The sequence below is a fragment of the Protopterus annectens genome, chromosome 1.part1 (assembly GCF_019279795.1).
Source record: "Protopterus annectens isolate FY-2018-M chromosome 1.part1, PAN1.0, whole genome shotgun sequence".
Taxonomy (NCBI): domain Eukaryota; kingdom Metazoa; phylum Chordata; order Ceratodontiformes; family Protopteridae; genus Protopterus; species Protopterus annectens.
In genome coordinates, this window is record NC_056726.1 from 856,987,000 (window position 1) to 857,010,731 (window position 23,732).

At 37.9% G+C, this 23,732-nt stretch overlaps 1 protein-coding gene across 16 annotated transcripts in view; it reads right to left on the reverse strand.

The window, feature by feature from the left end:
* LOC122807764 (CUGBP Elav-like family member 4) overlaps positions 1-23,732 on the reverse strand; it is a 2,333,978-nt gene that overhangs the window by 303,652 nt on the left and 2,006,594 nt on the right. For 12 of the 16 annotated variants that reach the window (XM_044078787.1, XM_044078838.1, XM_044078827.1 and 9 more), the window contains exon 9: positions 16,492-16,635. In XM_044078787.1, the coding sequence (XP_043934722.1) occupies positions 16,492-16,635 (144 nt within the window). The remainder of the gene's footprint in view (positions 1-16,491; positions 16,636-23,732) is intronic. The other 4 variants (XM_044078856.1, XM_044078847.1, XM_044078911.1 and 1 more) reach the window with 1 other exon arrangement.

Consider the following 23,732-nt stretch of genomic DNA (forward strand, 5'->3'; position numbering starts at 1 on the left):
TACTTAATAAATTAAAATACAAGATTCATTTAAATAAAAAATGATAATAACTATAATTAATGTACAAACAATACTAACGTACTGTAAACTATATTAACTCACAAAACTTTTTTAAAAAGTATCTAATAAATTACATAATAAATGCTACTAAAAACACTTAGAAAAAGATTTACAGTGATATATATTACATATAATAACATTTTCCAAGATGGCACAAGAAAAATAACATACTAAAGAAAATGCAACAACCTATATATATATTTTATATATAAATATAAATATAAAAGCTGTAACATAACTATTTATATAACATATGTTTAAAATATGTGTAGTAAATACATGCTAGTCAAAAACAACTATACTGAACGCTATTGTAAAACTATAAAGATAAAGGTTAATATATGAATTAAAACTGGTTAATTCTGCATACCTTAATTAAAACACCATATATATATACTATATTGGTATACTTATATATGATATTGTTAGCTTATCTATTTAATGCTTTCAGTTTTAAGACACTTTTAATGGAAACATAATCATTCAAACCGGGAAAAATGTATGCAGCAGTTTTAATTTGCCAATACAACTCATTCTGTTCTAATAAAAGTTGCCAAGGCCCCCCTCTCGGATCTAAAGGTGTCTGATGTACAACTAAAAATAAAAACTCATGAGTTGGAAATTGCAAAATATGTCTTGCAAGAGCATTGTTGACATCCCCTTTACTAACTGCATAATAGTGCTCGTATATTCTCTGTCTTAATTTCCGCTCGGTCTTCCCTATGTAAAATCAGGGACAAAAGTGACAGCATTCTACGTACACAACTGCTTTAAACTCACAATTGAAGGAACCATTAATTATGTACTCCTTATGATTAATGTTAACAATAGTGGTCATCTGAATGTACTTACATTGTGTGCAATGCCCACATTTATGCATACCTTTATGTGTCTGTTGGTATTGTCCTTGATTCCTTTTCTTGTACTTCTCCAACATATTCTTAAGATTCAGACCTCTTCTAAAAGTAAAGTGAGGTCTGATACCTAGCTTAGTACAGATAGATGGTTCTTCCAAAATAACTGCCCAGTTTTTAATGAAAATCTCCTTGACCCTTATAGTGTTAGATGAGAAAGTGGACAAGAAACTGAGATATAGTGGTTTATCTTCCTCAACAACTGTATCGTTCTGTCATGTAATCTGGCTAATGTTAATAACAATATCATCCGCCCGAGCCCTACTGGACAAAATGGGTTTAAACACACCAATTGATCTCTTGTTTCTTACTTCTGTTATTATCTCAAGAAGTAATTTAAAAGGATACCCCCTACTCAAGAACATAGACTTTAGCTTTTCACATTCCAAGTCAAAATCTATGTCTTCAGTAACCATCCTTGCGGCCCTCAACATCTGACCTTTAACAAATGCTTTCTTCGGATGGTGAGGGTGTTCACTAGTGTAATATAAGAATGCATTGGAGTAGGTGGGTTTCCTATAAATAGAAGCTTTATACTGCCTATTATACTTATCATTAATCAGTTCCACATCTAAGTATGTTATACTATCAACCCCTACTTCGTAAGTAAATTCAAGAAAGTCTGTTTTGTTTGTGATATGCTGTATGAATCCTTCAATTAAGTTGATATCACCCTGCCATACCAGGCACATGTCATCCTGGTATCTGGTATACCATAATACATTTTCTTGGAACTCACTGTCAGTAAACAAATACTTGTGTTCCCAATATGCCATGACACTATTGGTGAAACTAGCGCCACAGGGGGACCCCATGGCCACCCCCTTGTTCTGCAAAAAAATGTTTTTGTCAGACATGATGTAATTGTTAGACGAAATTAGATCTAAAAGGGTTTTGATCAAACATATTTTGTTGTGATCAACTTTCTTGAACAACATAAATTATCTCACCCATTCAATACCTATTTGATGAGGAATTACCGTATACAAATCTTTCACATCAATAGTAACAAAGATGTTATTGTCCTTATATTCCAAGTTATTAATGTTTTCCAAGAAGCTCCATGAGTCACGACATATTTGTGTTTCCTGATAAATGAGAGGTTTAAGTATGCTCTCCACCAATTTTGCACACGCAAAAGTAATCGAACCCCTACCATCAACAATTGGTCTAAAAGGGGGGTCCCTAATGTCTTTATGTAATTTAGGAGCCCCAAAAATACTGGGAATTCTAGGTGCTGACATCGAAAGGTACTGAAAGGTATCTATATCAATGGACCCTTCCAGAAATAGGTCATCGAGGGAGCTTCTAATACAACGATATGTGGTATGAACTTGATTTAAACTAGCAGGAGTATATACTTCAGAATCCATATGTTCACGCATCTTACTAATGTAAGTGGACTGATTCATAAATACTAAACCCCCTCCCTTGTCTGGTTTCATCACTCTAATGCCACAATCATTTATCAATTCAATACATTGCTTCTCCTCAATGGTGACATTAGTGTGCAGTGTTTTTACATGGGCACATTGATCTAATAGCCTTTTTAAATCTATTTCACACATTTTTTCAAACAACGTTAATGTGGGCACAAGGGGGGGGATTAAAAACACTAGAAACTCTTAAAGAATTCACAAGTGTAGAATTAGTTCCCATAAGAACAGCCAAATTCAATTTGCGTACATACATTTTGAGGTCAACAATCATTTTAACAATATTCATTCGTTGATGTGGAACAAAAGAAAGTCCCTTAGCAAAAAAATCAACCATATTTTGATCTACCATTAAAGCAGTATAGTTGAAAATTTTAAAGTCACCATATGTACTAAGTAAAATGTTTGGTTCATTCGATACAGTTGCTATTATCTCCTCCTCTTGTTCCTCCAATTGTTCCTCCAATTCCCCTGCTGTCTTTGGTTCGGCCAATTGTTTAAATAGTTGTGGTTCAATTCCCTGCCCACTTGAAAAACCTGATTGTTATTTGATGGATTAGGACCATTGCCATCATCCACCCATTGGTTATTAGTTTGTGGTTGGTTGTTTCTAATTCTTTCACTTCTACGCAAAGGTGCATCTAGATTGGAATTAGAATTAATAACCTCATTGGTGTCATTATTATTGTTATTGATAGAGACATTCTCAGTCCTAAAACCCATGTTATCTTGGAATGCCCCCATGTGTATAACTGGAGGGGGGGGGCAGGGTATGCCTTGTTTTGAGCGTATGCTAGTACATCTCTATCAATTTTTTTCTTTTTTGTTGCTAACAGTTTGTTGATAGTAGCGTCAATACTAGAATAAATCCTGCAGTAATCGTATTTATACTGTCCAAAATTATGGTCCCTACAAATAGAGTGTTCCAAAATTTCAAGCTCTGTTTTAATGCTAGCAATTTCAGTATTATAAAAATTAACCAGAGCTTTAATAAAATCAGCAGCTTGCCTGTCAAATAATGCCAAAAGTTCCAAATGGAAGGTAGAATCAGCAATTAATCCCGCAGGGTATCGCCACTGTCTTAGCCTTTTAGGGATGATTTTCTTATCTAAGCATTCAGTTAAATAAGCAACCTCAAGCTGAAGTTTGCAACATTTGAATAGTTTTTGATCAAAAGAACTAAGCAAAACTGTTAAGCTACTCACATTATGATGTTCATTAAGTCCACTCTGGTCGTTCACTGAGTTAGCAAAAAAATCTTTATGTTCCAAGAAACCCGCCATGCTAGAAATACTGTTATCAGCATTAGTCACTCCATTTACACTGTTAGCAGTGGAACGCTCCCCTGCTGCATTTGTATCCTGCCTAGGAACAATGTTTCCTTCCTGTGCACCTTCTCTAATGTTTCCTGAAGGTAAACGAAGCTGTACTTCATGGGAGTGAGAAGTTGCATGTAATTGACCTGGGAAGCCTGCCAGACCTAAAGTATTAAAATACCTATCCGTTCTTGTGCCATCATCAAATTTTTGGGAAAGCGCTTCTACTTTCCCAAGGAGCATGTTAACTAAAACAGTCAAGTTACCAACGGCGTTCGCCTCACCGGAATCTTGACTATCCACCATAGCAGCATCAGTATTGTCAGATGATTGTGTGAAAAGTGGTTGCGACCCACTTTGACCATATCCACTCCCACTTGCCATAACTACAAACAAAATAAACAGAAAAAAAAAACAAAAACCACTTAAAATACAAAAGAAACAAGTGGAGTGGTAGGAGAAAGCTGGTAAAGAGCTGATAAAAATCACGTAATAATCACTGCAACCAAATTGTTTATTAGGTAAGCGCTTTCGGTGGTAAAAATATTCCACCTTCTTCAGACCAAGAACAACCTCTAACAATGCATTTATATAGTCCTATTACTCAATTGATTAATGATTTAATCTATAAAAATCAGTCAATTACTTAATAAATTAAAATACAAGATTCATTTAAATAAAAAATGATAATAATAACTATAATTAATGTACAAACAATACTAACGTACTGTAAACCATATTAACTCACAAAAAAAGCACTTACCTAATAAACGATTTGGTTGCAGTGATTATAACGTGATTTTCATCAGCTCTTTACCAGCTTTCTCCTACCACTCTACTTGTTTCTTTTGCATTATAAATAATTCCATTACTGCTTTGTATTACTATACACAACAAACATTAATGTGAATGTAAGTATTCCATTCTGATTGTAGTCTTTTGAGCATGGGCCAGAAAACTACTGCTAGTTTAATAAGACATCCCAGGCCTGCAACAATGAAAGGGCCCAATCAAGCACAGCTACTAAGATACCCAGTAACTGGGCAGTCAAAACCCAATCATTGAGTAAGGCAGTATAACAAGTTAGGGTAACTGCTGCAATGGCTAACAACTTGACATTCTCAGCACAGAACACTGAAAAAGTAGGAAAACACTTTGCAGTGAAAGTGATACCCTAGCTCTTGTTGTTGTCTACCATAATTGCCAATTTGAGAGATGGCATCCACCATATCATGTGACACAACACGACCATCCTGCTGAATAATGGGCCCCTGCACTGTCATTTTATATAATTTGATATAGTGGGGATGTTTGCTGAAATCCTTCCCTTCTTTCTGAAACAAGGAAAAGTAATGACCAGAATATTTTTGTCTTTCTCCAGATGACTAAAAAAGTTATATTTCCATCTTACAGAGTATTGCCTGAATCTGCTCCAAGAGGTTTGTGTTAACTGCCAGATCCCTTAGCAATGTCCTTTCTGGAGAGAAAAGTACAGTTGTTTGAGTGCACTTGACATAACAGTAGATGCATGAAAAATATCATCATTCCTGTACAAATACATAACTGGTTTGGCTAAAAATGGAGAATATTTATGGCAGTGTGATGCCCTGGGAGGCAAATAGTTGCAACCTTATGCCATGACTATTAGAAGGATCCTGGAAAAACAGAAACAGCCATAGCTACAGTTATAACTGCAAAAAGTTAGACCTGCAGCAATGAGACACTAAACAAAAATCCAACAAAGTCTTAAAAATAACAGACCCACTAAATAATTTAGTTGATCATTTCCATTTTTAATTATCCAAAATCTTTTTCAGAATGCAAGAATGCAATACAAACAGCTTCTTAAATAACACAGACTAGCAGTCTTATAATCTGAGATAACCAAAAGATGTCCAATCCTCCACAGCTTTCACAAATAAAACAGAATATAAAAGTACATTGTTCTTATGTTTACTTGGAGCTTTTCTCCCCAGGCCTCCACTGAAAATGGGCTGATTTTGGCCCAGTGGACACTCCTGGCAAACACATGTAAAATAAATGATAAAATAAATAAAAAGCAACCAACTGTTGGGATAGCAAAATAGCAGATAAAGAAGCAAAAAAGAGAAAAATAAATTGACCTTTTTATTTCAAAGGTCTATATTTTAAGAGGTATTTTAGGTTAATATGATCATTCAAAACTGGCGAAGCATGAACAAGCAAGCTCTGTTAGCCATCTTACTTATGCTGTGTCTCAAAAACTCAAATATCCCACCTGCTGGTTGGGAGGGTGGCTTAATGGCTAAGGTGTTTACCTTATAAACACAAAATGCAGAGTTTGAGTCTCACAAGGGATTACTGGCTGGACTTTAAAAAAAATGGCTCGCAGGGGCAGTTAGCCAAATACTAAACTATGAACAGAACAGCAACTGGGAGGGTGGCCTAATGGTTAAGGTGTTTGCCTTGCAAATACAAAGTGCAGCGTTTGAGTCTCACAAGGGATAATTGGTTAGGCTTAAAATGGCTCGCAAGGGCAGTTAGCTTAGTATGAAACTATGAATAGAAAAACACACACGTCCTGCCACCATTTTGTTTACGTTCACTAAATGCTGCTTCAAATTAAAAAGTTAATAAAAAAATTAATTGTTGCAGTTGTACTTTTTCCTTGCTATATTTGGCTCATAAAAAGAGCATACATAAAAGCATACATACATACATTAAAAAATACATACATGCATGCTCATGCTGTTTACTGCAGCAACAGTTAGAAGGGTGTTCATGTGTGTGTGTGTGTGTGTGTGTGTGTGTGTGTGTGTGTGTGTGTGTGTGTGTGTGTGTGTGTGTGTGTGTGTGTGTGTGTGTGAGTACAGGTTTGTGGGAGGTGGGAGCTGCAACGCCCTGTGCATTCTTTCAGTCATTCGATATGAATACATATATACTTTCATTCATACAAAGCACAGGTATTAATGCCCTTCTGCCCTGCCAATTTACCAAAGTGGTTGTTCTCATAATAAGTGTCAAAGCTATTCTTAAAAATATCTAAACAAGAGCTTGCTTTAATATACTTTCGTAGGCTATTCCATTCATCAGCTGTTCTCTCACACAACCAGTTAGTACACGTCTCATTTTTATAGAAATGTCTACACAAGTAGTGTGGCAATTTTCTACTAATTTTTGATAACCCTAAAAAAATGACTTCTTTTTCTGTAGACTGAAGGTTTTCTGATAGAAAAATGGCATCATTCCCTGTAATTTGTGTGTGACATAAGAAAGCAGGGTCATTTTTAGTATGTATTATCTTTGCTTTACAAACACTTATCGTTTTCTTTTTTTTCCCTTGTTATTTGTTGTGAATGTCTTCTTTTCTTTTTTTATTTTCTTCTAAACAATCTGAGTCCTCAGTTTGCTGAATGCTTGTATGCATAATTCAAAAGTTGTCAGGGGCATTGTCTTGTTTCATAGGGGTTGACTGATCTTTACATACAATAGTCACATCCTTGCCTAAATGTGTTCTATTTCCTGTTTGCCTAACATTTATTTCATCTGTCTTGTCATTAATATTTATTTGACATTTGTTTACCAGGATAGTCTGACTGGGCAGAAGCCCATTTCCAGTGGAATCCTGGGGAGAAAAGCTCCAATAATATGAAAAAACAGACAATACAAAAAATATGATATAAACAAGTTGGTACAAAGAAAAAGTTGTCAAAAATACTAATGACTATATCTTATACACAGAAATAGTTAGCATAGATTAATATAAAAGTGTTTACATGGAGAAGATAATCTATATAACAACAGTTCTCCAGGTTTTGCCAATTGTACAAGTGCAATCATTAACAGTAAGTCTAGAGTCACTACAAATAACTGTAAGCAAATTATCTGACTTTTTACTCGAGGAACACAGATCACCAGTATTATCAGCGGTTACCTTTAAATATACATAGCATTTAGTTAACTGTACATGATAATTGTGCTTTAATAACTCATTAAGTTTAAGGAATCCATATTCAGCTGAAAACGAATAAAGAATTCTAAAAGAAAAGACTAATCAAAATCCCGCAGAATTCAAAGAGAATTTAAATCATCTATGAGAAAATATCACACAAACAATATACAACTAAATATTAAATTAAGAACAGTAAAGTTGTTGCTTTGACCGTACAAGTTGTGAAAGTCACACAAAAGCTGGAATTTCTTTGCATCTCACATGCGTACAGTAGCTTCTGCTCACTATCACTCACAGTCACACCTCCTCTTTTTGCCAATAAAGATCAAGGAATGATAAAAAAATCACAAACCCAGACAGGATTCTTTAAATAACATCTTTGATGAGAATAAGACATCTTATCTCAAGACAATATTTCTAATAACTGGGCACAATTCTGTGCATGCACAAATGTGTGCATGTGTATGGGTGTGTGTGTGTGTGTGTGTGTGTGTGTGTGTGTGTGTGTGTGTGTGTGTGTGTGTGTGTGTGTGTGTGTGTGTGTGTGTGTGTGTGTGTGTGTGTGCGCGCGCATGGGTGTGCGTATGTGAGTGTGTGCATGTTTCTATGTGTATATGTTTATATCTGCATATGTGTGTGTGTGTAAATCTGAGTTTCTTTTTATATTCAAGAGTCTGTCTCAGACTGTCTTTTTGCATATATCCCATGGGCCCCTATGCAGGAAGTTGAAATATTGCACTGTTCTTGGTGTTTTTATCAAATGGTTGGTCTGCATGACCAGTTTACCCTTTGATTTATATATATATATATATATATATATATATATATATATATACACACACACGCACACACACACACACACACACACACACACACGCAACTATGTGTATGAATGTGTATGTATGTGCAGACATTTTATGTAAAATATGTCATCTAATAATTACAGGAAACTTGAACCTTTAGGTGGAAGAACTAATATATACAGATATATATATATATATATATATATATATATATATATATATATATATATACAGATATATATATATATATATATATATATGCTAATAATAAAATAAATGCAAAACAATTTCACAGACAGTCCATTTTCTAAGAGCAATAATGTCCAGGGTGGGCCCTGCTGAGAAATAATGGACTTTTAAAGGATGTGGAGGCCCAATGTCACCTGTAGTACTCACCCAGCCAGCCGTAATTGCTTGCTTGCTTGCTTATACCTTCCTTGACAATAACATACAATAGACAATTACATGTATGTTAAAAAGCCAGAATACTACATTAATGAAAACAGATTTTTTTCAATAATAATATGCTAGGAAGTTTTGTGAAACAAATCGTTTTCTGAACTGTTTTATATTCTTTGCGATTGTCTTCCAGAGAATGCGATCAGTAGACTGAAATGTATTTCTCAATTTGCAGAAAAAAAATCTTTCCCAATATCATTAAGCTATGCAGTTTGTTCAACTCTTTCTAAAATGAGTACTTAAAATCATATGAAGCCTCAGTAAACTTAAAAAAAATGCCAACCTTTCATGCAATTAATGGCTAGCAACTCAGGGCAATAAAAGTGGCTCTAAGAATGTACAAATCACTATATCCTTTTCTGCATTGCTTCACAGAGCAGCGACAGATCATAAACTGAATGTATAAAATTTACAGAATTATGAAATGGTTTTGCAGAAGATCACATTGAAATGCACAGTGATATGAGAGAAGAGAGTAAGTTGTCATGTGCAAATGATTTGTCTATACAAGAAGTATCACATATTTGACCAGACACTTCCTGAACTAAAACCTTTAAAGTTTACTGATGTATATAGCATTCACAATATATTTATGAGAATGAGTACAAATTAATTTAAATGCAGCGTAAGTGTTCATCTGTGACATTTTTTCAACTGATTTTAATGGAGACAAGGTTTATGGTTCATGTTTTCTAGTATTTTTAATAACACAGTTCAAGCAAAAGATGACAAAATGCATATTCTGAAAGAAAAATGAGACCTGTCTCTGTTCATAACAAAATGACTATTATTGGAAAAATGAAGTCTTTCAGGGTTGCAAATCTACAAGATGTATCCCTCTACAGCTGCTTCCTGGATACTTTCAGGCCTGAAGGAGAAGTGAGATGGGCACTGTTCACAATATATCTATTTCGGACAAGGAGATTACTCTGTTGAAAAATTACAAGAATTTCTTATGAAAATGGATTTTATACCAAGGCCTGCAAAGGGGCAGTATGGATAAAACACCATGGCTCACACATGTTTTGAGTCTGTTCTCTAACATTTTGAAATTGCTTATCAGCCAAAAATGCATTCTCACCAGCATGGGACATTTGGCAGAAGTTTATAAGGGTGATAGAGGGCCAGATCCCAAAATGTTCAGGGTACTGTGGCAGTGAACCTCCACAATCCTGCCTTGACACCCAAAGCCTGAAGTTGTACCATACCCTGGGCCATGATGCCATTCCAGGACTCCTCACAGTGCTAAGGTACTGACTGTATATGAGTTCTTCTATGCAAAAAAGCAGGTATTGAGAGTCTGTAACATTCTGTGGTAATGGACCTCATCACTCATGCCTTGCACAGCATAATTCTACCTGAAGACTTGTTGAGCACCTCAAAAGTTGCAGAAGGAGTTTGGTGCCACTGCTTCGTATATATTGGAAGCTCTGGAAGTGCATTCAGGAAGCCTGCCTGCAGTACCAGAGTTAGGATACAGGTGGAGCCACATTGCCATGAAGCTGTCCGGCACAGAGCACCACCTGTAGGCTTCACAGGAGAATTTATGCATGATAGGTAAGAGTGGCAGGGTTTCATTCATGTATTCTCCCAGTAAATAGACTGGAAGGGGAATGTGGGGCGCAAGCCTACCAGGAACAGGGACTGTCTTTTATTTTTAACATATTTGTCTGCATGAATTGCCCCCACTGAAAATCAATGACACATGCACCATCTAACCACATGTGCATGCATATGGTCCTTGGCTAGCCCACACTAAAGCTCTACTCCAGTAGTAACATAGCTGCACCTGTACCTCGAATTTGCTACTGCAAGCAGTCTGGCTTCCTACTATGCACTGCCTTATCAGCAAGTCCCTTTTACAGATGGAGCTGTTGCTTTACCTAAAAAGTTCATTGACTTCAGTGGGATACTCTAGTTCTTCAGGGTCATATGTTACTGGCCTTTGCCACTGTAGAACTTCAAAATGTTTGGCATTGCAAGTCCAATTCCTCTTTTGGCATGAGGTATGGGGCCCCACCCTTCCCTATTAACATACGTTGACTTCGGACTGGCTGAGCCTTTGGTGTGGGGTGATTGCTTGGTGTTGTGTGTTATGCTACACCCACAAACTTTTGTAATTCAGCCCAAAAAAATAGAAAAAAGAGTGCAAATGAATAGTGGCTGGATTCAAATAGCCACAGACCTCACACACACACACACACACACACACACACACACACACACACACACACACACACACACACACACACACACACACACACACAACAATCAGGATAGGAAAAGTCAAGAATTTTAAGTATTTTTTCTTTTCATCATTTTTAAGTTATTCTTCTGCATGGGCTATATATTCCTATTTCCCCAATCTGTGTTTGATAAAAATGGAGGTTTCAAAATATTTTTTTAAAACAGTTAGTGCAGAAAGAACAGTAGGCACAAATATTTCCAGGAAGATGAGGAATTATTTTCATCAGATACCCACTTTTTTTTCAAATGTTTGGATTAGGCAGCATTATAATTTTTCTGCTTTAACTTAAATATGCAATTTTGGTAAAGAAGCAGTTTCACCTGTATTTGTAACTAGATGCAGAGAGTGGCAATCTGGCTTCCTAGCAGATACTGCCTATAGTATTTAATTTTAAGTACATCTGGAGCTGCACTGTGGTATCTCAGAGCTGAAAGGGTGGGAAACAAAGGACCACTCATATGTGTAGATGGAGGTAGTGCAAGCCATTCATTATTTCCGGTGGACAAAGCTTGCACTGTCTGTGTGGTTAAAGATAATGTAATCCAACTTGAAGACTCAGTCTCTCACACCTCTATCCTGTCATGGACAAGTAGAATGCAGGTAGGATGGATGTTCTGGCCAATATCCCTGTCTTCAATAGTCTGTTTTACTGGTGGAGTCCCTCTGCTGTATGGTCTTTTGGTCAGGGAGTTCCCCCTTTATGCTAAATCTGCATAAGTAGAGTTGTGGAGTGCAACAGTAGGTGCATGTTGGCTAGACTGGACAAGCTGACTGAGTCCTCAGGCAAGTTTACAACTAGGCGTAGATAATGAAAAACATTAGCATATCATGTTATAGGAAGCCCTACACCTTGCCATTGCAAGGTAGTGAATTGGGCAGACTCTGTTCCCGGTAGGACAGCAGGATGATGATGCTGATGATGATAATGACAATGATGTTCTCTCAAGGGTCAAGGTGGAAAAGTCACTTCAGATTAGAGAGGATAGGATGGAGGACGCTCTGCTCTCTGCTAATCCAAGTTCTTTGAATCTATGTCATTTCGTTTTTATGTTCTTCACAGTTGTGGAACAGGTCATTTATTTTTTATTTCTATTTATTAGCCAGCTTAGAGCATACCGATCCACATGAACCTTTTTCTGACTCTTTCTAATCAGAACTTAGTTAAACAGTAATACATTGTGCACAGTTTTTTCACCGGAAAAGATTGCTATATTGCCTGTCTGTGTGATCAGACATACATCTTTAAAGGCGTACATATACAAAACATTTTCTTTCAGTCCAGGCCGCATCAGAAATGTCCCACTGTCCCTTACATTGAAAGGCAGACTGTACTGGGATTTGGCATGATAAACTCATTAAAAAGTTAATGTTGATAACCAGGATAAAACTATGGAGACATATTTTTTTTTATTTGTAAAATATTTAGAATAGAATGTATACCAGTATAATGTGCAAAGCATTGCACTTAGAAGAAGCATTTTTAATTGTTGTGAGATTTTTGTAGATGCTTTTTTGTCATTTATAATAATTATATTCATAGAATAGCTTTTGTGTAATACACAAGCACAGCTGCCCACAACTGAGATCTCTCTCATTTTCTTTTACTTGCTTGAAACTATTTATAGATTCATAGATTCATAGATTCATAGATTAGTACTAGGCTAACTGCCCTTTACTTTTTTTTTTTTTAGCCTAGCCAATTTCCTCTGTGAGATTCAAACCCACCTCCTTTGTGTTTGTGACACACACACACACCCCTAACACACCCCACCCCCCTATCCCCCACTTTTTACCTTCCTGTATTTTATTAGCTTGAAAGGAGTGTACATATTTTTGGTATTTGAACAAAACTGTAAATTTATTAGGATTTCAACTGCATTGTCCATCTGAAATATAATCTTCTAAAATTATGATGTTTCTTTTGTCATTTTTCATGAAAAAAAGCGAATATAGTGTTGTCATACCTTCTGATCAAAATAAAATGTAGCTGTATAAAATATTTTAATCTAGATAATCTTCTGTTTAATATCAATTATCCCAAAGAAAGTAAAATAATTAAAGAGCTATTAATCAGAGGAAAAAAGCTGACTACATGCAATCTTTTCTAAGAACTGTTTGGGATGGATTCCAAAATAATTTGGGCACTGAGTAACATGTTGTAACAAGAAGTTACCATATGCACGAGGGTAAAACCAAGCATATCAGCATATCCTCCAGACTGGAGAAGCCCTGATAGGGAATCAGACATGCAACACTGAAACACTTCATAGCTGTACAGTGGTGAAGGCTGTCAATGTATAGCCTGAAGCAAATTAGTCACCCACTGAAGTCAATGGTTTATGATTCAATGTAGCAACAACTTCACTGGCAGATACTTGGTACTGCTGGCAGAGCATTGTGGGTAGCCAAACTACCTGCAGTATCAAGTTCCACATACAGGATGAGCTGTTTATACAGTACAGAGGGGCAGAACCTCCAAGCTATTGTCTGTAAATAGCAATACTTGATGTTTAACTCGTTTCAAGTAGCCTGTCTTCAGTAGTCCACACCAACTAGTGAGTGCGGCTGAAGGGTTTACATACTTGTGTGCTGGCCATGCAGCCTATCTTCAGTAGTCCATACCAGCTAGTCAGTGCGGCTGAAGGGTTTAAATACATGGGTGCTAGCATCTTTTAGAAAGTAACTGTCAGCTGTCAAGCATAAGCACATCTTTAAGTATATCTACCTCATTCCCTCCTAAACATACCTCTCAGTCTGTTAGTACAAGAATTCTGGACAAATCCAAAAATAACATGGGTCAAAGGCCCAAAATAGGGACATTTTTTTAAATGTCTATCTTGTAATGTTGACAGAATAACTTGTTTTGTATTAGCATGCATTGTTTGAAGGATATGAAGTCAGAAACTCAAATGTCTGTCATTATTTAGTGGCTTTAGTCTTCAATGATTTGCCAGAAAATCACAAATTTGATGAGGAATAAATAAAAAAAAAAATGAGGCAAAAAGCTGGACATTCTGCAAAAATATGGACAGTTGAGAGGTGTGCTCCTAAAGATGTGACTCACCCTCATTGCCTACACATTTCACTCTGGTCATTGTTTGTTGCTTTGTCATGTAACTGTGATATGATGAAGAGAAGGGATCAGGAGAGCTACAGTTTCTCACATTCCATAGAGCCATAACAAATTCACAAAAAAAGAAAAAAAAATCCCAAATAAACATATATATGATGCAGGACATATTATCATAGTGAGAGATGAACAGAGTTACAGATATGTTGAGATTCTTTTGGTATGTTTTGAAATAGTACAGGCAGCTACAGGGCAGTATAGTACGGTTATACCTAGATATACCTACAGCATTAGCAGTAATGTAATTAGTAATTATAATTATTATTATTATAATAATATTATATTATATAATAATATATTATATTATTATTATATTATATTATATTATTATAATTATAATTATTATTAGTAATGTATTAGTCCATACATGTCTATAATACTGAACCATATAATACAATATTTAATGACTTAGCATAGGCTGGCATGATTACCACATTGAATAAATAAGTAAATACATAAACAGACACATGAGTAACAAAGTTATTGTGCTCACAGGTTAACTGTAATGATATGAACATATAATGCCCTAAGGAGTTCTAATAGCTGTACTTACTAGTATTGCATATTATTACAGAACCTATGCACATATAAATATATATATATATATATATATATATATATATATATATCTATATATATATATATATATATACACAAATACATAGAGAGAGCAGGCTCCCCATCCATGTGAAGCAGAGTTCCTCTCTAAACTAACTGTTTCATCTCCCACGCCCCTGTTTACACTTATGAATGGTACCTGAACTTGTCAGAGATTTTGGATACATGGCTAGGCTTAAAAATGCCCTTGTGGTCATTAGCCTAGTAAACATCTATGAACCTATCTATGTGTGTGTGTGTGTGTGTGTGTGTGTGTGTGTGTGTGTGTGTGTGTGTGTGTGTGTGTGTGTGTGTGTGTGTGTGCACGTGTGTGTATGTATAGATATGTAGACAGAGTTACAGTGATTACAAAAGACTTTACAAAAACTTCATCTTATTGGCAAAATGAGCTGAGCTTCTAAATGGTTAGGCTAACAGCTTTGTAAAGAAAACCACTTTGACTCATACAAAAGTCACCCTAAGAATGAGATACCGTCCAGTTACAGAACACCATTCCAGTTTATTAACTCTCATGTCATTCGTATCTCTCCAGTGATACCAGTAATTATAATGACAGTGCTTCTTCCACCACATGATTAAATCATCTATTAACAAACTCACGTCAATGCCTTTGAGTCCTTATTCTGCTCCATCCTCACCCATGATTCAGTCTGCCATTGTAATCACTTTGTGTGTGTGTGTGTGTGTGTGTGTGTGTGTGTGTGTGTGTGTGTGTGTGTGTGTGTGTGTGTGTGTGTGTGTGTGTGCGTGTGTGTGCGTGTGAGTGTGTGTGTGTGTGTGTGTGTGTGTGTGTGTGTGTGTGTGTGTGTGTGTGTGTGTGTGTGTGTGTGTGTGTGCGCATGCACATGTGTATACAATCATTATCCCATTAGAACAATGTTCTGATTACTTAGTCATAAGGAGAGAACTTTCTATTTTCCTCCTTGGTACATTTTAGAATTGTCATTATGTTTGCTTTAAGCTATGTAACTGTCATTGAATAGAATGTTTTACACTAAGATAATGTAGTCCATGACAACAACATATGCACCCACATTTTCATTTTATTCAATTCCCTCTACCTCTAATTAAAGCATCTCCTGTACTACATAGTTCATAACTTTCTTATTCTTATACTAACTCTGGTGGGAATACAACTTCTGTTTGATATTTAATGATTTATCCAATTAGAATATATTATCTTTAATAAAATATGTTCTATCCTGATGACTATTTTGGGTAATTCAGACAATATACAGATTCAGCACAATTTCTGCTTCAGGTATGAGCAGGTGATCCCTCATGTATAATTTCTGAAGAGGGACGCAGGAAGTGACAAACAACATCAAAACCAAGAAAAAATTGTAATTTTTCTTTTGAGTCTAATTTCATTTTGTTAATGTCACCACAGGTTGATGCCAATTCAGGGCTTTAACATAGTGCTGGAATCATAGATGTACATCATCCTTATGGGAGATGTAGTTCCAGCAGGGAAGCATCAGGGAAATGTTTATAATTGGTAAAAAAGTATGAGGTAAAGCAAAAATTTTAGAGAACCCTCTGTCTCCTGATGAATCTAATTGTTATCTTTACCCACCAAAGCATTTACTTTGGTTTGTCGCCCGATCCACAAACACTTTCGAGGAGATGACATTACCGAAAGGCAGGAACATCTGCATCAGTTCAGCATCCCCAAACTCCTGGGGTAGGTGGTAGATGAACAGGTTGCAACCTTCTGGACCTGAGAAGTCAAAATGCACAGGATTAGAGACCTTCCATATCTACTCTTACTAAGACATTCAAACTTATAATGTTTCAACAAATTCCAAATATATTTCAGTTGACATATTAATTATAGTTTTAATATCTAGATAAATATTGCACCCTGCGTTATATAAATAAATATGCAAGATACAGTTAAAAGAACTCAGACAATAAAAGTAAACAGTGTTGGGCATTTCACGCTTATTTTATTTGCTTGTCCTTCAGTCTGTCACTGAGCTTATGCATATAATTTAGACACTCCATAATACACATCTCATCTATGAAAAATAACAGAACAGAATGAAATAAGAATTTCAGTGTAATGGGAACAAGTGTGAAGATTGACAAATATGGATTCATTTAATGTGGCAAGTATAAATCACATGTAGTTGTACATGGTTAGTGATTATGGGCCTACATTATACCAGGGCTTCCACTATGACTCTTAAAGATCTTTCTGAATGACCCAAGCTACAAATGTTAACCTATTAGGTCAAACAGATAAAATGGTGTTTTTTTTCCATGGGGTATCCCCACTGCACACTTCATATACCCAAACATGTCAACTCAACAAATGTATAAACATGAAAAAGGGAAATCCCTAAAAGAAATAAATGACTGTTAGTGTGCACTTAGAAACAACATAAACAGTGATCTCCTATGGAAACTAGTGATTAAGTAGTTCAGCAACAGTTCTCTGAATTTGGAGGTCTGACACCTTATCTGATAGGCACTCTGTGAGGTATCTGGAATTTGCTACCAGGCTTACATAAGCAGGTAGCTTTCATCCTTCTAAGTTGGGAACTGCTGATTGAGAGCCCAGTGTCTGTTATTCTTAAAGTGTATTAGTTCTGGTTTAAGCACTTGGGCTTCAGGCCAGTTATTTTACATTAAGAAGGTTTGTGGTCTGCACTCTTGTGGGAGAAGACGCTGGACTCTGCCCTTCTGAGCTGGGAATTTCTGGTTAAAGGTTTATAGTGCCTGAATATTTGAACTGTATCTTACTGAAATTGGTACACCTTGTTTGCTGTAGCATAGACTAGATCCAGGCCTGCTGAATCTAGCTTTGTTTATATGCTTGTTGTTTGTTTGCTTGTTATTTCCCTGGAACGCTAATTCCACCTAATACGGCTTCTCAGCGCTTCTGTGGATCACTAGTGATATCTGCATTGCTTACTGTACTTATTTCCTTGTTTCACTTGAAAGAAAGTTACTGTTTGTCGTTTTTGCATTTAAGTTACCTGTAACACATTGCACTTAAGCTACCTGGCACTTGCTCACTAAAGCAATTATATAAGTCAGCACTAAAAATTAAAAGCACTACACCCTCACTCCCCACTGGCCCTGGTTTTCAATTATTAAGGAATTCCCAATATTATTCTAGCATGTCCAAAGGTCAGGTGTCAATCTCCTCTCCAGTCCAGCTGGTGAATCTGGGAATCTTGAGGCAATGTTACAATTGCCTCATGTACACAGACAACCCTCTCCTCCTCCCAACAAATTCCAACACATGTGAGAGATGCAACCATATAGCCAAACTGGAGGCTAAGCTCTCTCAACTCAGTACTGGCATAACCAGTCAGGAGGAGAAGGAAACCACACTCACTACAATTCCAGTCTCACATAGACCTACCACGACAGCAAACCAAACACATAATCACACAAAACATACTGAAGCCCTAAATAAAGATCTGCCGAAGCAGCAGAGACCTCCAAAGCAGACACCCAAGCAGCCGCTACCCCAAAAAAAACACGTGCAACACATATCTCACAAAGCCAGTGTGCCGAACAGTCACAGCCCTTAAGACTAAATAACACACCTGATACACTTGTAATAGGTGACTCTATCATCAGGCACACTGACGTCCCGCTCACCAGGCTGAACAAGGAGAGGGTCACGGTGAGCAGCCTGTCGGGCGCTAGGATCTGCCACATAACACAAGCACTCAGGTCACTCCAAGGCAAGTACAAATATGACTCAGTCATTGTCCATGTTGGTGTGAATGACCAGAGACGTACCTCCCTGGACTACATGAAAAGAGACATAAAGGAGCTCTCTGAGCATGTAGCCCAGGCCGGTATGACCCTGACCTTGAGTAGCATCTTACCCTCACCAAGAATGATGCCACAATATGAAGACAAGATGATCAATTTCAACAATTGGCTTAAGTACTGGTGTCATTCAAAGGGGATCCAATGCTTGGGATGATATGCTCAACAAGCCACGATGCTTCGCTAGGGACGGCTTGCACCTGTCACCCCTGGGCTTTCGGATATTGGCAAAGGCTCTTGCTACCCCCATAGTGCCTTTTTTAGGCAAGGCTCAAAAGACAAACCCACCTCCATAGGTATCACAAGGGATAAGAAACTAAGAGTAATGCTACTCAACGCCAGAAGTCTAAACCTCAAGATGCACGCATCAAACTCTCCTTAGCATGGAGAACATCGATATCTGTGCAGTAACAGAAACCTGGTTCAGGGCTCCCGAGAGCACCCCAGCACTGCCAGGTTATACCTCATACCATGCTTTTCGGCTCCAAAACTTGGACCAAACCACAAAATGAGGGGGAGTATCGATATTCATCAAAGATACCCACACCTCCAGGTTGGTGGCAAAGCACGAAGCATAAGAGACTATCCATGTGCAACTAACAGTGGGTAAAACTGCCTTCCAGTTTATAGCCTGCTACAGACCACCCTCCCAAACCCAGGAACCCCACTCGGCCTTCCTGAGAACACTGGAAAATATGAAGGTCCCTCCAAACACCATTATATTGGGCGACTTCAACTACCCAAACATAGACTGGGAGCATTACTCTAGCTCCAACACCCTAGCCCAAAGGTTCCTAGAATTTATAAACTCAAATGTTATGGAACAACTTGTTACCACTCCCACAAGAGGGGAAAACATACTGGACCTGATCATCACCAACATGGGGACGCTATGCTCCAGACCAGAGTGTATCCCTCACTGGTAAGATCAGACCATAAACTAATCTCACTGGATAGTCACATCCCGACCCCACCCCCTGCCCAGAAAACCACAGTGAAAAACTTCTCTAAAGCAAATTTCACACTCCTCAAAACTGAGGTGGAATCCTTCAAAGCCCCTGGGCCTGTGGAAAATACGGCCCAGACCACAGAATCCTTTATAAATGCATTCTATGAACACCTTCAGGAATGCATGGATCATGCGATCCCAAATAAAACCAAGACCCAATCCTCCAAAGGCAGACGTCCTGTCTGGTGGACCCCAGCCATAAACAAACTATACAATAGAAGGAGGAAGCTACTAAATGATAGAGCAAAATCCCAAAAAGGGAAGGCATCACTGATCAGTATTAGCAAAAAACTACGGGCACACACAAAATTGTCTATTGCCAGCTTCGAGAGAAAAATTGCACAAGACACTAAGGATAATCACAAGGCTTTCTTTAGTTATGTTAGGAACCTGGGTGGTAATTCCAAGATATGCTCAGAATTAGTCCAAAATGACAAAAAATACACCGAACCCACAGACATTGCCAACATCCTAGCTGACAGGTTCAGTGCAAACTTCTCCCCCCCTCCCCACCAAAAAGGCAAATATCTATCCCAGCAGAGTGCTGCCCCCCTTACATCTCAGATGCTCAGGTAAGAGCCGCCCTCTCCTAAGCAAAAAACACAGCAACAATGGGACCAGACGGTGTCCCGGGCTGCGTCTTACATGAACTCCAAGAAGAGCTAAACCCAAACATAAAACTACTGTTCAATCTCAGCCTTACTACAGGACATGTGCCCAAAGAGTGGCGTACAGCAACAGTGGTCCCTCTGCATAAAGGTGGTGCCTCAACAGATCCTGGAAACTATCACCCCATAAGCCTGACTAGCTTGGTCTGCAAAGCTATGGAAATGATCATCATGGACCTCATAAATAAAGATATTGGGGACCTACAAACACTGGATCCTACCCAGTTCGGCTTTGTTAAGGGCAGATCCTGCCTCTTAAACCTGGTTGATTTCTTTGAAACAGTCACCAAGGCCATTGACGAGGGGAAGGTGGTCCACACAGCCTACCTGGACCTCGCAAAAGCTTTCGATACAATATCCCACTCTGGCATTATAGATAAGCTCACCAGCTTAAATATAAACCCCTATGTCACTAGATGGATTGCAAACTGGCTCAAGGACAGAACCTACATGGTTAGAATTGCTGGAGCCATGTCAGACTCCAAACCAGTTACAAGTGGTGTCCCACAAGGCTCAGTCCTGGGACCTCTCTTGTTCGGTATATATTTCTCAGAGGTACAGGCCAACACGGAAGGACTGTGGCTGACCAAGTTCGCAGATGACTGCAAACTAGGCACCATAATCGACTCTCCAGCCGACACAAGCATCCTCCAAAAGGGCCTCATAGAAACAGACAACTGGTGCCAGAGCCATGGCCTCAAGCTAAATGCCATAAAGTGTACAGTCATCCCCTTTGGCAAAAACAAAGTGCCCACAAATTACCACATAGGTGGTAATCCATTAAATACAGAAGAAGTAATTAGGGACCTGGGGACCCAAGTTGATAGCAATCTCTCATTTGACAACCACGTGGCCAAAGTGGTTAGAAAAACATTTTATATAGCCCACCTAATCATGAAGGGATTCACATCTAGATCAGGGGAGGTCATCGTGCCTCTTTACTCATCCCTCATCAGGCCCATAATTGAGTACAATGCTCCTTTTGGGATGTACCTTACCAGACACCTGCAGCAACTGGAAAGACCCCAAAAGTACCTCACCAAGAGGATCAAAGGGCTCAACCAGATGCCATATGCTGCCTGTTTAAAGAAACTCCAGCTCTACTCAGTGGCATACCACCTGTTCAGAGGCGATCTGTGCCTGACGTATAAAGCCATGTCCAACCCGGAATTAATGGACATGCTGCACCTCAGAAAATCCAAATCCCATCGAGCTACGCTCGAGACTTGAACCTCAGCACTGAAATAAATAGGACATGCTGGAGGGACAGATTCATAACCCAGAGGCTCCCTTCACTCTGGAATAAAATCCCAGTCCAGGTTAGGCAGAGTCCCTCATTGACTCTCTTCAAGAGGAATCTTGATGAGTGGATGGGAGATCGTAGGTTTACCCCGGGTATCACTTCTGTGTCACTGTTAGACAGAGGCACAGTATACTAACCTCGAAAAAGGGCATAGCAAAATAAATTTAAAACGGGTGGCGAAAGCCAAACACATTCTGGCTAGGCTTATAAATGCCCTAGGGCAGATAGCCTAGTATGAACCTATGAACCTATGAACCTATTAAGGAAGATTAGGTATGAACCTATTAAGGAAGATTAGGATGAGAAGGGAGGTTTGCAGTATTTGCAGCATGAATCCAACTCAGGTCTCACAGCTGGAAATCCAGAAACATACAATGAGATAACAAACGCAAAAGGTCGCTTGATATAAAGGAAAGTTGTGCACTCATAAGCTGCTTAGCAGGAGAAAGAAATTAGTGTAAAGAGTAATATATATTTCCCACAACTCTCAAAAAGACCCTTCTGTAAAACAAGTAATTTAAAACATTGCACTATTTAAACAGCTGAAATATGCCATATATTTACCAACAGGAAAAACTGAGTAGTTAATTTTATTTTTCTATTTAGTTCTGTTTATCATTTGCTGACTGTGTTCGTCCCATAAAGCTAGTGGCCGCTTTTCAAGGGAGGCCCATGATGGTATTTCTATTACTAGGTAAATTTGGCTAGAGCATTAGGGAACTTGCCTTACTCTTTTTGATAGGTGCCATTGGCTTTTTTACATCCACCTGAGCTACCATCAAATCAAGCAAATGGGACGTTGGTTTAGCATTTTATCTGAAGGACGACGCACAGCAGTGCAGCACCCCCCCAAGAAATGTTGCACTGCAGTGTCAGCAATCCACTCAACAGGAGTGGGCATAGAACCTAAAGCCTTTTGGTCTTCCAGTACTAAAGGTGAGTGTGTTATATGTTGTACCACTGTCACTGAATAGCACAACTGACTTTGCAGGAATACATGTATTTTGTTTTAATGATTCATCTTTGATTTGTTGTGTGATTCTGTTTGTTGAAACAAATAAAATGCCCTTACTTTTTTAATAAGTGCTATGGGATATTTTCCATTTTCCTAATCGGCCATCAATTCAGGTAGATGGGATCTTGGTTTAACATTTCATCTGAAGGTCAACACACTCAGCATTATAGCCCCCACTTCACATCCACACTTATGCTGTACAGCAGTGTCAGCATTAGAAAAATGAACCAAATAATCAGTTAAACTCACAGCTTTCTGACTGGCTGTACCAGAATAACAGTAGTCTATTTATTTTCTGCCTTGTTCTTACCTTGGAGATTTAATAATGATAATAACCTTTTTATTAAATATGCTGGCCTGCTGGATGCAAAGTCCCTTTTCAGGGGATACCATGGAGCAATGTGTGGTTGAGTGACTTGCTTAAGGAAAGTAAGCAAAATGCAGCTGAGGGAATCAAACCCCATATTCCAGCCTTAACCCTCTGCACCAACTTCCAAGTAATCTGTATACCACCGATATACTAAGTAAGTGTATCTTTTCCACCATGCATATAGATATAGCTAAGTTAACCGTTTACAGGATCTCACACTTTATTGTTGGTATACATTCCTGCGCTTGCAGTTGCAAAGCCTTAACAAAATATTTGAAGCTCACCAAACTAACAATGATTACAGGCTATTACATGGAAATTACTGTCCATTATTATGTAAGATATGGACCTCGTAAGCATTCTCAGTGCCATGTTACATGAAATTTACCTCTTTATTACAAGTCAAGTTGTTTCGCATCAGACTGTATACAAAGATAACTTATGGAACAAATTCCTTCTCTGCTTGCTTCCAAACAATGGCTGAATCTGCCCATCTTGTCTCACTTAATTACTAACTGGTCATGTGAATATGGGATTATCTGACTAAGCTAAATAGCTGTAATCCCCATTTATTTTCCAATCTGCATATTACTCTTTTTTTCCTGATCTTTTTCATGTTTACGATCGGATTTTCATACAAACACCCCTCTGTCTCCC